Source organism: Corvus moneduloides, chromosome 10, assembly GCF_009650955.1.
Source record: "Corvus moneduloides isolate bCorMon1 chromosome 10, bCorMon1.pri, whole genome shotgun sequence".
Classification (NCBI taxonomy): domain Eukaryota; kingdom Metazoa; phylum Chordata; class Aves; order Passeriformes; family Corvidae; genus Corvus; species Corvus moneduloides.
In genome coordinates this window covers 2,596,733-2,611,028 of record NC_045485.1, presented here as the reverse complement: position 1 = coordinate 2,611,028, position 14,296 = coordinate 2,596,733, and the positions used below count along the sequence as shown (strand labels likewise).

Sequence of the window (14,296 nt, the reverse complement as noted above, 5' to 3'; positions counted from 1 at the left end):
ACAGTATCAAAGACTAAACACTGTCATTGTGATGCTCTTGTAGTTAAGCTTTGATCTAAGCGGGGTTTTCTTTCCAAGGTTGGGGTGTGCAGGAACACTCTGCCAGGGTTGAGCCATGTACATTTATCAGAGAATCATTTAGAATTCAGGGCTTCATTGGCAGGAGTGGTGACATCTTTGTCACTCATCAGCTGTTGCTGCTCTTTGGGTACCTTAAGGTTGGTTTTTGATAGTAAGTACATGTAATTATCTTTAGTCTTCCCCAAGAAACCTCACTTTTTTTCAGTTACAAAGAAACTGCTACCAGTAAGGCCCAAATAATTGCTGTTTCATTTTAACTCAGTAATACTAGCTGTAGGAATAGGTGAGGTTAACTTCATGGCAGAAAAATTTTCAAGTGTTGACTGACATTGCTTTGGGTTTTTTTAACTTGCTGTATGTGAAAAAGCATTGTGCTTCACATGCAGAACAACTTATGATCACTGTACTTGTAGAGTTCAGGGTGTGATTGACTAAACTAGAGTTCCCCCATTAATGTGGGATCTGCTAGGAGTAAATCACTCAAGAAGAATAAATAAATTGCACACCAGACATGCCTGATAGAGAACAGTGTGGTTTTGTTCTCATCTCAGACTGCTTCCAAGAACTACAGGTGTTCTCTCTTCATGCCTGTGATGTGAGAGATGATTGAATTTGGGGGCTACACACCAAATTGACTGAGTTTGCAGTTCTTGTTGCGGGAGGAGATGGTTCTGGTGTGTGCAGTTCTGTGCTCAACACTCAGTAGGGTTTCAGTGAAGTGACTGTCATGTTGCAGAGTTTCAAGTCTGCCTGTATGATTTTTTTCCCCATTTAACAGTAACCTTTTCTAGCTGCTCCCTGGTTTACAGCTGAGACTGAGGGGGGTTTTTTGTTTCTACTTAACAAGCAGCAATAATTTGGATGCTGATCTGGTCACTGTATTCAAATGGAACAATTACCTGTGCATAAGGTGCTTCCAGCCTGGTTTGGGTCAGCACAGCTGCAGGTACAGCTGTGGCTCAGGAGTGGCTGGGTGCTGAAAGGATCTATGCCCTGCCCCAGGTAGGAAGGGGAAGTGTGGCCCACACAGGAGACTTCTTGTTTGACAGTGTCCTGCTCTGACTCCCTGTCAGCTGTTGTCTTCCACACTGAGTCACACACATGTCCAGAGGGTCACAAGGTGCTGGCTCCACTTCCTTCTTTTCTCTGCTGCCTTGAAAGGATTGCATTTCAACAAAACTGAGCCAGCAGGAACCACCCCAGCATTTTTAAATCATGTTCAGAGAAGTCAAATGAGAGGAAAACTTATTTTTAGTAGTGCAAGAGTCAGAGTTACACAGGGAGATGCAGCACTGAGTGTAAACCAAGACTTGTCTCACAGATTGTCTCACCAGGTCGCTGGTTTGCTGCCCTAAGTTGTAATGATGAAATATGTGACTGGGCAGAAAGGGTAAAGGCACACTTAGGACAGATTGGATTGGTTTGGGTTGGTTTTTGCATCTGGGCTCCACTGGCTCTGCTCTCAAAGAGTGGCTCTTCTATACTGCCCTATGTGTGGGCTCTGTAAATGCCTGGCACTGGCCTTTATACCTCAAGGAAGGAGGGGAATGGGAGAGCACTTGGTGTTGGAAACAGAGAATCTAAATCCATCCACTTTTGGGATACACAAGCCAGCTCTTGAGCCTTCCCTTGTTGTCTTGTCACTTACCAAAATGACCCTCCCATATAATCTCTAAACCCACAGTGTTTCTTCTTCCCACACTCTTGTCCTTCCACCCCCTCAGAAGAATCCCTGGAGCTGTGTAAGAGCAGAGCTCTGTGTGTGTGTGAGATAGCAGCAGTTTAACTGTGTCCTTTTAAATGTTAAACCCAAAGCTTGTTTTTAGAAGGAAGCTAAAAGTAGTTGCAAAAGTTCTGCCTGCTCTGCAGGTGAAAACTCAGTTTTGCAAATTTTCTGTGTGGAATTTCCTGCTTGTATCCTTCCAAGGCCATTAGCTGGACAGAGGAGAGGCAGGACCAGAGGTTTTCATTAATATTGAAAGATACACAGAGCGAGGGTAGAAGAGCAAGATGCACTTCTCAGCTTTCTAATTACATTTTTCTGGGAGTGTTCTTTTATCAGACAGACTACATGAGAACACAGGACTAAGGCAATCCAACTGTCTTAAATAACATAAGGATTTTTGTTCCCTTTAAATTTGGGCAGTACCTCTAGGCCTCATCTCAAACTGATTTCTTTGAATTAATTCTCAAAATGCACAGTTAGCTCAAAACAAGTCCTTTAAATAGAAGCATGATGACTGTATTTAAGATCCTTGCCAGTTACTTAGGTGTCACCTGCCCCACTTTTCTCACCTGGTGACCAAATACTGGCTTCTGGCAGTGTAAATTAGTGGTAAGTAGTTAGTGTGAGGCCTCTTGTGAGAACAGGACTATTCCATGCTTCTACCTTCATTTTTTTTCCTTTGAGTAATATAAGAGCTGCCTCTGCAGGGCACTTGGCCACGCAGACTGACCTTGTAGGCTGAGATTCTTGCCTTGGTGAAGCTGAGTGTGTGGGTTTCACATCTGTCTGTTACACAGTGGGCAGGCAGACTCTTCCAAATTGCACTGGCTAAAATTCATCTCAAAAGTAAAAACTTTGGTTTGGGGAACAAAGTAGTGCCCAAAGAGCACATCCTGATTCCCCTGAATTTTTTGTCCTTTGAATTCCTTAACAGTAGATTACCAGCAGGATGGTGAGCATAACTTTTAAGGGTTTTTTTTTTTTTAAAGCAAAGAGAGTTCCTATGCCAGTTCCAGTCTTTCCAGGTGGTAAGAGCATTCCTGCTGTTGATCTAGCCCTCTTTTTTTCAACAGGTATGACAGTTCAGCGATCAGAATTACATTCTTGATCAAACTCCTACCATTAACTTGCAACCAAGCAATCAGACAGTGCCAGCTTTGTGACTCAAACCAGTAAGATTTCTTCCTGCGCCTTCCTTTCTCCCTCCCCACTTGCAGTCTGGATAAGCAGCATCAAAAAAGGATGCCTAATTCGGCAGTTGGACAGTCACAGAGTAATTCAAAACTTGGAGAGAAAAAGAAAACACGCAGAGAAGGGGTCCTGTTGAATCAATGCAAGTCCTCTGTCAATTATGCAACCTACTTAACTAGATGATCCATGGGTTTATCTTTAGACTGAGCAGGTCGTTGTTGTCAGATCAGTGGGACTGACTACACTTTTCCCTGAATAAATACTTTATTCAGCATCGCCATGTGTGTCCCCCCTCCGAGTTGCTTTTCCCACCCTGTGCTTGGCTTGTTGAAATCCAGCAGCTCTGTTCATCGATGTGATTCTGTAATTCAACCAGGCTCATTTAAAGCAGATCCTTCAGCCCTGCCTTCTGTTTTGTGGGTGCCTTTTCACTAGCTCTGTCCATCCTCCTCACTGCGAAGGGGTTTGGTGGAAGGTCTGGCAGTGGTAGAAGCCATCTCTGATCATTGCTGCCATCGGTGGTATCTGGCCCTTCAGCCTGACCTAACCAAGCTCTTCCCTCTGCTTCCAGGCCAAGGAGTGTGGTCAGATGCAGAACAAATGGCTCATGATAAACATTCAGAACGTGCAAGATTTCGCCTGCCAGTGCCTCAACCGTGACGTCTGGAGCAACGAGGCTGTGAAGAACATCATCCGGGACCACTTCATTTTTTGGCAGGTGAGAAATTGCCTGGGGATGGATGTGTGGGTAACTTGCTGCCTAGGTAGATGGGACAGTGGGGAAAAAAAAAAGGATTTCTTTGAAAAAGATGGAATTCTCTTGGCACATTTGCAGCAAAGATGTATTTCATGGAGTGTATGTAGTTTGTGGATGGAGATTTAATTCATGGATATGCATTTGAAGGCATAAACTGCCTTTGCACTTGTGCAACAAGATGTTACCACGTAGCTTCTAATACATGGAGAGCTGGAGGTTTTCTTCCAGCTTGTCAGAGTTACTGAGAGCTCTGTGTACCATTTGCAGTTTATACTGTAGAAGAGAGAAAAACTCCGGGCATTTTCAAGGTTCAGTTTGTTTGGGTTCCCTCTGCAGCCACTAATCTGCCCAATTTTGTAGGTGTACCATGACAGCGAGGAAGGACAGCGGTACATACAGTTTTATAAATTAGCAGACTTCCCTTATGTCTCCATCCTGGATCCCAGGACAGGTAAGACAAGTGGCAGCTGGTTACCTGGAGTTATCCCATGGGAAGGACTGACAGCTGTAGGCTGGAATACTTTCCACTGCAGTTTGTGTTACGTTTGGCTTAAGAATCTCTTCGAGACCCGAAGGACTGACTCAGCATGTTCCCAGAGGAACTAAGGGAATAAAACACCCAAAAATTGCAGAAATTCTGTGTATTTGAAGCTTAAGCAAGTATTTTGCTTAGAAAGTGAAAATAGTTCCATCTGGTAGAAAAACTCTGAATTCTTTTTTTTAAATCTTTCAAAAGCTTCTTGAGGTCATGTGATGAATAACTGCAATATTTGTAAGCACTACGTGAATCTGCTTTCTGCTCCTCCCACAGAGCTTTGTGAGGCTCAGCAATGACTTTTTAAATTGCATCTTAATTTTGAAATTAAGTCCAATTCAAGTTTTTGTTTTGTTTTGCTTGTTTTATTACCTGAACAATCAAACTTCTCCCTCTCCCTCCAGCTCTTTTTTAAAGGTGTTGCTTTTTCTTTTGTATCCAACAGCTTCTTTTATCGTCTTATAATGCAGCTGTCTGGTTATATAATGCTGGTCTGGTCTCCTGCTTCTAAGGACTGAAGTGATAGTGTCTGTGATCTGTGATCAGAGCTGAGATCTCTTTGTAGCTGACTTAAACCACCCAAAAATACATCTATTTTTTAATGTTGCAGCTGAAGTTAGGATACTCTCCTTAGCACTTTACTTCTGGGAACAAATGCTGTTTGCCAAGGGTTAGAATCAGTTATGCAAGAATGGAGAAATGCTTCTTCATAAACTCAGTGGTTTGGTGATTATTCAGTTTGAGGCCAAATTCACCATTCTGTGCTCACATTCCCATGGATAAAAAGAATGGAAATAAACTGGGTCTATATCTATGTCTGTCCCTGTTCAAGGGAGTGGAAGGAGGAAGCTCCATAATCATCAGCTGGTAGCCTGTGGGAAGCTGCAGTTCCTCAAACAGGGACTCTTGCAGCAGTGAGTTGGTGTGTTTGAGCACTAAACTGCAGTATTTTGCTGAAATTTTGTTTGAGACCAACTTCTGTGATGCCACCTTTTGTTCCCTAGGCCAGAAGCTCGTGGAGTGGCATCAGTTAGATGTGACTTCTTTCTTGGACCAAGTGACCGGCTTCCTGAGTGAGCATGGCCAGCTGGACGGCCATTCCAGCAGCCCTCCCCAGAAATGCTCCCGCTCAGTAAGTGTGGGGCTCTTTGGGAGACACCTGAAGGAACACCTGTGCTTACCCAGCTCTCCCAATTTCCCTCACAGACTCCATGAGTTAGTGCAAGGGCACACAAAAATACAGCGTGCCAGGGAATGCCTTCTCCCAGGGTCACTGCTTGTGCTTTCAGCACTTGGTTTGGATTTAGCAGGCATAGTGTGAAAGGAGAATGGATTACTCCATGCAGAACTCCAGGGAGAAGCCATTCAGTAATTACAGCATGCCTGGCTTTCCCTGCTGTGTGTTCCTGACAGGTTTAGTGGCTTCCCTTCTGGAAGACTGATGTCCTCTTGGTTTCAGTACGTATTTGAAGGCAGTTGTGATATATGTGTGTTGTCTGCATCCCACAGGAGAGTCTCATCGATGCCAGTGAGGACAGCCAGCTGGAAGCTGCCATCAGAGCCTCGCTCCAGGAGACACATTTTGATTCCTCGCAGGCCAAGCAGGAGAGCCGGTCGGACGAGGAGTCGGAGTCGGAGCTTTTTTCTGGAAGTGAAGAGTTTATTTCTGTTTGCGGATCCGAGGAGGAGGAGGAGTCGGAGATTCCAGCCAAGCTGAGGAAGTCTCCGCACAAGGACTTGGGGTATAAAAAAGAGGAGAGCCGGAGGCCTCAGCCTGAGCCCTCTGCAAGGACTGAGTCTGGGACAGCATCAAACCACAGAGTCCTGCCCTGCATCGATGCAGGGGCACTGGAGGAGTCACCTGACAAGCCTGAAAGTACGTTCCGGGGCCTCGACGTGAATGGTAAGTGCTCGCTTTTTATGGCTTTTGTTGTGGCTTTTTTGCCCGAAACTGTTTATAGGCTGCCAAGCCTGGTTTCATCCCTTCTTTTAAAAATCCCTTCTGATTTCCTGCCTCCTTGCCAGCAGACATGCGAGTGATTCACCAGCAGCACCCCTTTGGCACAGCAGTGCCCCAGCTTCAGAGCCCTCTTGGTCCCTGAGCTCGTGTCTTGCCCAGGAGTAAGGTCCACGCTGGTGTAACTCAGGTGCAGTGTGCTCTGGGCACGCTGGCTGCTGTCAGTCACTGCTGCTTTGGAAGAGTCCTGAGCCTGATGTGTTTATTTTAAGCATTGAGGTAGAAATTTATCTCCACAGACTGGATCTTTGTGTTTGTCTCCAGTCCCTCACCCTGCTGTGCTGTCCCACCTAAAATCTACACAGGAGTTCAGCTGCCCTGTTGTTAACTTGTAGTGACTTCCTTTGTGTAGGACCAAAGGCACAGCTGATGCTGAGGTATCCAGATGGAAAGAGGGAACAAGTTTCACTGCCTGAACAAGCTAAACTTCTGGTGAGTGGAGTTAATGGGAATCCTTGTCTGAGCACAGGAAAGCCAAAACTGGAGAATTTCTGTACCTGGGCTGGCAGTGTTCAAGTCAGGTCTAGTGGGAGAGGTGTATCCAGGGAGTGCTTGCCCTGTAATTCCTCTGTGTTCCACGTCATTCCTCTCTGATAACTACTGCCTCTGTGTGTCTCCATTGCAGCTTGGGTTTTGGGCACACTCCAGTGTCTTCCTTAATCCCCACACTGCTCATTGCCATTCTGAAATGGCTCTTAAATGGCTTTTGCATTAATCGTTAATTACCATAAAATTACCTCTCAGCTTTCTCACTTCTGGGGCTTTGTTTCTAAAAGTAGTTGGTTCCCATGGTAAAATCAAAGGCAAAAGTCTTCATTCTCATTCTCCATCTCTCCCATCATACTTCCACCCTCCCTTCAGGAGTCCCAAAACAAATTTATTACAATATTACTTAATTACTGTGCCTCAGGTTTGCGTCTCAACTGTGCTTTGGGCTCCTTACCTTGGAGAAGTCCATGTGAATGGCATTTCCATCAAAATTTTGCAGGTGCTTACCTGGAAGCAGAGTATAAAGAGGTCACTGTGTTCCTGTTTGCCATGAGGTTTCAGGACACAGTGGCCAGTTAAGCTCATTTAAATGTAATCAATCTAATAGCTGGAGCCATAGGGAAGGCAAAAGCACACCTCACAGAAGGATTCTGTGTAGATTTGGGAGAAAAGGGTGCTATCTCTTACAGAAATGAGTCAGCAGCTCTAGGAATGTACAGTATCCTCTGCTCGTGTTCTCATCCTTGACTCTCCTGCTTGAAAGTGAAAGGAAAAAAAAGCTTGACTGCTTTCTGAATGCAGCTTGTTCAGTAAATTTGCATGTATTGTTAAACATGTAGCACTTTGGAATACTTAAGCAATTCAATCAGGCAGTACATAAGTGTAATACTGAAATATCCCTGATAATCCTGACTTTTGGTTTGACTTTTGGTTTGGCTCCTTTTACGGACTGTGGAAGTGAAAGGAAATTTATCTCAGCATATGATTTCCCTTCTGCTCTACAGTCAGCAGAGGAATTTAGCTGTGTCAAGGCTTGTGGGTAAAGACATCTTTTAGTTGCAGAGCTGAACAGGCAGTATTTGTGCTCATCTCATCTCATGTGATCTTCTGGAGCCTTTCAGTCTGATTCAGATTGAGTCTCAGGTGTTTCTTTGTGGGCATCATTTCCATAGTGATTTTTTTAACTCAGTAGCTTCCATTTTAAAGCTGGCCAGAACTAGCAAAAGAAATTGCTTAAGGAGACAGTTGCACTTTCAGGAGTTTTAACTGATGGTGCTCCCCAACACTGGTTTTAAAAATGCTTTATTTTTAATTGTTGTGTTGTTATTGATGAAGCACCGGCTTCTTTACACACCTTATTTCCAAGAGGTGCTTATGCTTCCAATATTACCATGATGCTCTTTCTTCCCCTCAAGCAAAAAAAAAAAAGGCAAAGGCAACACTGCCTCACTGTCTTTTTATGGAAGGAGGTGCTCACTGTGTGCAAATTAAGTTGACTTTACTCTGTTCAGCAGCTCAGCCCTTCCTCCACATCCTGAATACCTTTGGTTTGCCAGGTGTTTAAGGTGTGCAGGAAAGACTGGCCTGTGAAGGGATAGGGAGGGATGTGGGCAGGAAAGTTGACTGAAATATTTAAATTCAGTGGTTTGTAAAGGAATTTTGATCATCTTTGTTGCTGTGATTTGCTGTGAGTTACTGGCATAAGTTGCCACCAAAACAATGTGAACAGTATTGATAGGACCCCCCGATGGTTTTCACACTTTGTTTTATTACATACAAATTATCTTTCCTTCCTCTCTTACAAAAGCTACAACTCCTCCTTCTGCCCACATCTTGCTCTGTTTCTGTGCCCTCTTTTCTTCTGCTAATCCCCACCTCTCTGCCCCTCTCTGTTTGTGCTTTAGGTTCTCATCTGCTGTGTTTCCTGGTGAGCTTAAGAAATCTCTCTTGTCACAGCACAGACACGGGCTCTTCCTGACATGGCTTGGGGTGTGAGGCTGGTACCCCTCATCCCAATGCTCTGTATCCTGCCCCAGTTGCTTCTGTAGGCAGAGAAGCCAGTGAATTGAAAAGATCTTTAAAAAACTAAAATCAAACAACCCCAAACTCTCCAACTTTTTGAAGAAAAGAAAAAAAAAAGAGTAAAAGTACTGCATTTATTTTGGTCAGTGCTACCTCACAAAAGCGCTTCTTTGGTGGCCTTTAGCTTTAGGGTAGGGACACCATCTGATAAACAAATGAGGAGGCTTCTATTGTGGGGTATTTAAGGCTTTTTTTTCAGATTCTGTTTCACTGAGACTTGAATGTGTGGTGTGGAATTCAGCTGTCTTGCATTAATGCACTAGTATGTTTAGTTTTATGTGTAGTTTACCTTGTGTGTAAAGCATCAGTTTAGGTAAGGAATGACTGGTAACTAGTTTTTGTGATTAACCATACCCATGTGTGGGCCAAATTAGATGTTAAAGTAAAAGAGGGTCTGTGAGTTTAAAAATCTTTAAAAAGATTTTAAAATCTTCTTTGCCCGTGATTGCAAACTTCCTTTTTAAAGGAAAAACGGGATTTTGTGGTTTTTACATTCTGAATTCTGTGACACTTGTGACATTCTGTGACACCTTCCTTCCTCTGCAGGCGCTGGTGAAACACGTCCAGTCGAAAGGATACCCCAACGAACGCTTTGAACTGCTCACCAACTTCCCTCGGAGGAAGCTCTCCCACCTGGACTATGAGATCACGTTACAGGAGGCAGGCCTGTGTCCTCAAGAGACTGTCTTTGTGCAGGAAAGGAATTAGCACTGTGGCCTGAGTTCTCCCAGCCTTCCTCCCTCTCCTCTTTGCCTGGGACAAGAGTCGTTAAATATGCAGTTAAGGGTCATGGGATTGCAGTGCTGGAATCAGGCAGCTGACTGGCCCTTCCTTCTCCCTCCTCCTCTCTCTCCCTCCCTTCTCCTGCTCTAGTGACCAAATGAGAGTGCTCAGAGTTTTATTTTCTTCCACAGCTGCAGAGAGCATTGGGAAGAACATCTTTCCTCTGCTTTCCTGGAATAAAGTAAAACAGTGATCTGTGTATCCAGCACGCTGGAGCTTGGAGTGGCCATAATACACAAACCCTTCTCGCTGCTATTCTTAAATCTGTTTTGTTTAATTTATTTTTGAAAAGAACGTGTGGTAAGGCACTGAGGCATCTCTCTGTAAGGAGAGAGCATAACCTTCAGGACACTCTTTCCTTTGTTTGGATTCCCTACACAAAAGGTCTCCATTAACCTTCCAGCCTTCTCTTATCCAGGGCTCTGGTTTTGGAAAGGAATTGGATTGAGCCGTGGTAAAATAATCTGCCCCACCTCATTCAAAGGCTTCTAGATTGCCTGCATGTTTTCCTCCTGCTTTAAATTGCCAGTGGACATAGTAAAAAAAACAGCCAACCCCCCAAAAAGACAACTGTGCTCCATATGGGATTGACTGCTTGGCCCAGAGGCAAAGCTGTGAGTCCAGTGCTGGAGCAGAACCAGCTCCTTCATGGGAGTGGGTGAGTTTTCCATGTTCTCTTCCAGCGTCCTCAAAGTGTCTCCTTAACTTGCTCTCAGGATTTTGCGAATGACAAGGGTACTCTAAAGGCTTTGGATTCTCTGAAAACACCTGCCACAGAGTACCTGACAGTCAGTTGGCTTTTTTTCCTTGGCACAGTGGTTGGTTTTGAGTTGGTTTTTGGTTGGCTTTGCAGGCATTTTACAGCACTGACTGCATTGAGCATCAGTTAATGCTTCATAAAACACTTCCCAGCCTGGTGGCTTGAATTCCCTGGGACGATTTTTATTCTATTTCCATGTTCATCCACTGTGACTTATCTCTAAATTTGGAGGGCTGCATGGAAAGCTGCTCCTTGGTGCAGGCTTTCTTTTCAGCTCTGGAAGCTTGGCACCAGAAGTCAGTGCCCAGGTTTTCCTCCAGTGTGTTCTCTAGCCATGGAGCTGCAGGTCAGTTGGTGTTTCAGCAGCTGTTCCAGTGGGACAGGAGTTAACTAGCACAGCCCTCAGCAGAGTGTGGTGGATTTGTGTATTTACAGCTAAAAACTCAGTTTAATGTGCTCTTCAGTCACTGAGGAGAAAGGCACGTGAGACCTGGCATCACTGCTGACTTTTTCTGCCACTCTCAGATGATTGTCCTTGTTAAAGACTTCAGTAGTCAGAAATTTACATATTCCATATTTTGCCTTTGATTTCATCTGTACTTTGGAACCTTTAAATGCAAGAAATCACAGAAAATGTCTTGCATTCCCCATGGAAACTTCAGCTCACAGCTGTCTCCTGCTCATAATTGAGGTTTGGCATGTAATCATGCAATTGTATAAATTGATTTCCCTTTCTGCTGCAGGATGTAGTGTCAGGAAAGCAGAATCTCATCTCAGTTTCCTGATCAGTGGTTGATGTGACACCAGATGTCATCTTTGGTTTGTAAAGACACCCTGGTGTGGAGGCTGCTCCCAGCATGGGGAAGGGGGGGGAGTCTTGTGTTTGGCCTGTGAAGCAGCAGTGGCACTTGTAGACTGAAGGATCCTTTAGTTCCTGGATATCCAGATTCCTAACTCGCATTTCCACGTAGACCTAAAGCTTCCTGAAGCAGCTCCAGCTGTCTGGTTGGAATAACAAGTCCCTGGTGTGGTTTATTGGCAGCTTCCCTCCCCTGCCCCTCCCGGGCCTCCTCCTGTATGTGGGGCTGGGTTGAGCCCTGTGATGAGACCAGGATTTGCTCAAACAGGGGAAAGAAGAATGGGAAGCTGAACATTGACATTGAAAACTGCATTTTCTTGTAGTTTGTTCTGTTCCAGGAAACTGTGATCCTGGGTTGAGGGGTTTTTTTTTGTTTGTTTCTCACAGTGTGGTTTTTCTATCACTTTTCTTTTGCTTTGCTTTGAGGGCAAGAGACAGAGAAAAGAATTTTTAAGGAATATGTATCCCTGCATGTGGCTCTTCTCTTTGTTCATTCCTCCCTCTCTCCTTCCCAACCCAAACCAGCCCAGTGCTGTGACACACATCAGCTGTGCTGTGGGGGCTGAAAGCTGATGAGAAATTACACCAACCAGGACAGAACCTCTTCAGCTCTTCATCCCTTTGGAGGAATGTGTTTTGCTGGCCTGAGGAATATGGAAAACATGAATCAAGTCCTGCCTGGGACAGCTCATAGCAGTGAAGGTGATGGCTGGTTGGGCACTGTTTAAGGAGCCTTTAAACAGTCACTTCTAGATGTGAAATCTGAAGCTCAAATTGCCTTTGCTGGAAAAAATGTGTTAGATTGGATTGGGAAATACATGGTGAACTATGAAGGACAAAGGAAACCAATCCTTCAAAGGCTGTGGTTTGTGGCTTCCTGTGGGTGTCACTTGGTCAGGATTTGCATGTGGTGTTGCAAGCACTGGTGGGGTTGGAGGAGCAGCAGTGCATGTAGGCAGTAGGGATTCTTCTGAGTGCAGAACTGGTCAGGGCTCTTGTGTTTGAAGCTGGAGCTCCTTGCTGCTGGTGGAGATGTTCCCTTTGCCTGTGCTCTTCATCCAGCACAGCTTCATTTTGGGATGTAATGTCCAGCAGTCCCAGTCACAGCCACAATTCTCGAACAGCAGGTGGAACAAGCACTGGCTTTCCCTGCCAGGTGCTGCTGACACATTTACTTCCCATTTCAGAGGCCCACAGAAGAATTTTGGATCTTTCTGATGGTACCTGCTCTTAAGTCAGGCTGGTTGACCAGCTTCAACCTCACAGCATTCCCCATGGACCTAAAAAGGGCAGGTAAAGGCTGGGCCAAACATTTCTGGCCATACTTGTGTTATTTTCTTTAGGCTTTGAGCTAAGGTCTGCAATTTTTACCATTTCTGACATTCATGGACTGCAGTGCGTTGCTTTTCCTGGTGAATCAGCTCAGTTAACACCACCAGTCTTAGAGGGATGTCCACTATGTGCAGGTAGCTTGTAAAATACAGCTGCCTGTAAAAGGCATCCAAAGGTACCATTATTCCTAAGTAGATCTAAACAGGAATTTTCCATCAGCTCTCCCCTGAGATCCCTGACCTTCTCCTCACTGTCAGGGGGAAGTGACACCTCTCCTTTGTCCAGCTTGTGTTTCACAGGGTCCACGTCCTTCAGAGCCAATTTGTACACTCAGCTTGCCCTGGGACTGGTGCTGTGGTTTGTACCTTTGCAGAAACTGGGTTTGGTGCAGGTTTCAGTAACTCAGCCTCTTTGCTGAGTTTCAAATTCCTGTGCTGGGTCTGGAGCAACAAGGGCTACATTAAAACCACTTTTCTTTTGGGGGCAGGGCAGCATTTGGGCTGTTGGTCAGGTAGCAAATGCTGCAGAGATGCTTGAAATGTGATGGTTTTTCAGTAAACCCCATAAAAATGAACTATGAATGCAGGGACCTGTGTAGGAATGTCCGTGTGAGTGGGAAGAGCTCTGTCGTTTCAGGGCCTTATCACTTCATTTTTATTCCTTTTTAGTTTGTATTAAATGTCAGTGCTTTCTTCTGGTTTAATCCCTGTTTAGTGAAGTTGATATTCTGGTGTTCCAAGAGGAGAAGGGGTGGCAGAGATGTGCTTTAGGTGGGTGAAGTGCTTGCTGTCCCTTAAGGACTGGCTGTGCCTTGTCTGGCTGTTCCCATAGACTCAAATCGAGCCTCTGCTCTCCCTCACCCTTTCTGTTTATTTATTTTCACGAGAGATTTTCTATAAACAGAGCAGCTCCTGTCTCAAAGACAAAACAGACTGATGCTGAGCCCTGTGCTGGCTGTGTTCTCAGGAGGACCCACGGGCCTGTTTGGCTTTGGAGCTGGTGAGGTTAATGGATGCCCTTTCTGGGATGACTTTTATTCCCATCTCCTCGTGTCTGTGCACTCCCAACAAACAGAGCCATATGTATTTACACACGCAGGGGTTTAGTCAGAGACCGCTGCCCCTGACAGCAGTGCCTCAACCTGCCTCGGGTTATCCACTGTGTTCCATGGGCACCTTGGGAGTGAGGGCAGAAATTCGGGATTTGGGCGCTGTCTCTGATGGCTGGGGGTGTCTGCAGTGCAGAGAAAAGTCACTTTGTAACTGCTTGTGAAATGGTGCCCGAACTGAAGCTGTGTGGAGCAGGGGATGAGGTGCTATTTTATAGATCAGATTTATACGAAAAACAGCTGGGTGAAACTCAACTCAGAGACACCAGACTTTAGGACAGATGATTTTTTAAAAATGAGGCTGTCTCCTGGAACTGGGGAACATCCAGTTTCTAAGGGACAGCTTTTCACAATGGCCACTTTCTTCAATGATGGCAACTTCATGTGGGAGGAGGGAGAGGATTAATTTGAAAGTTTTCAGCTCACTGTGCTGGGAGGGACCAAACTCAAGGAAACCTCTGATCTATATACACAACTGCTGCATTTTTTATAAATATATGTAAATGTCCTATTGTAATATTTGATCCTGGAAATAAAACAAACTGTTTTCAGTAGCTTCCTTCAGCTCTTGGTTTT

At 44.9% G+C, this 14,296-nt stretch overlaps 1 protein-coding gene across 2 annotated transcripts in view; it reads left to right on the top strand.

Annotated features, from left to right (window-relative positions):
• Positions 1-14,275, top strand: part of UBXN7 (UBX domain protein 7) — a 28,401-nt gene extending 14,126 nt beyond the window's left edge. For both annotated transcript variants that reach the window (XM_032119559.1, XM_032119560.1), the window contains exons 6-11: positions 3,570-3,716; positions 4,116-4,206; positions 5,295-5,422; positions 5,800-6,193; positions 6,660-6,739; positions 9,425-14,275. In XM_032119559.1, the coding sequence (XP_031975450.1) occupies positions 3,570-3,716; positions 4,116-4,206; positions 5,295-5,422; positions 5,800-6,193; positions 6,660-6,739; positions 9,425-9,586 (1,002 nt within the window). In that variant the 3' untranslated portion in view covers positions 9,587-14,275. The remainder of the gene's footprint in view (positions 1-3,569; positions 3,717-4,115; positions 4,207-5,294; positions 5,423-5,799; positions 6,194-6,659; positions 6,740-9,424) is intronic.
• The last annotated feature ends 21 nt before the right edge of the window (positions 14,276-14,296 follow it).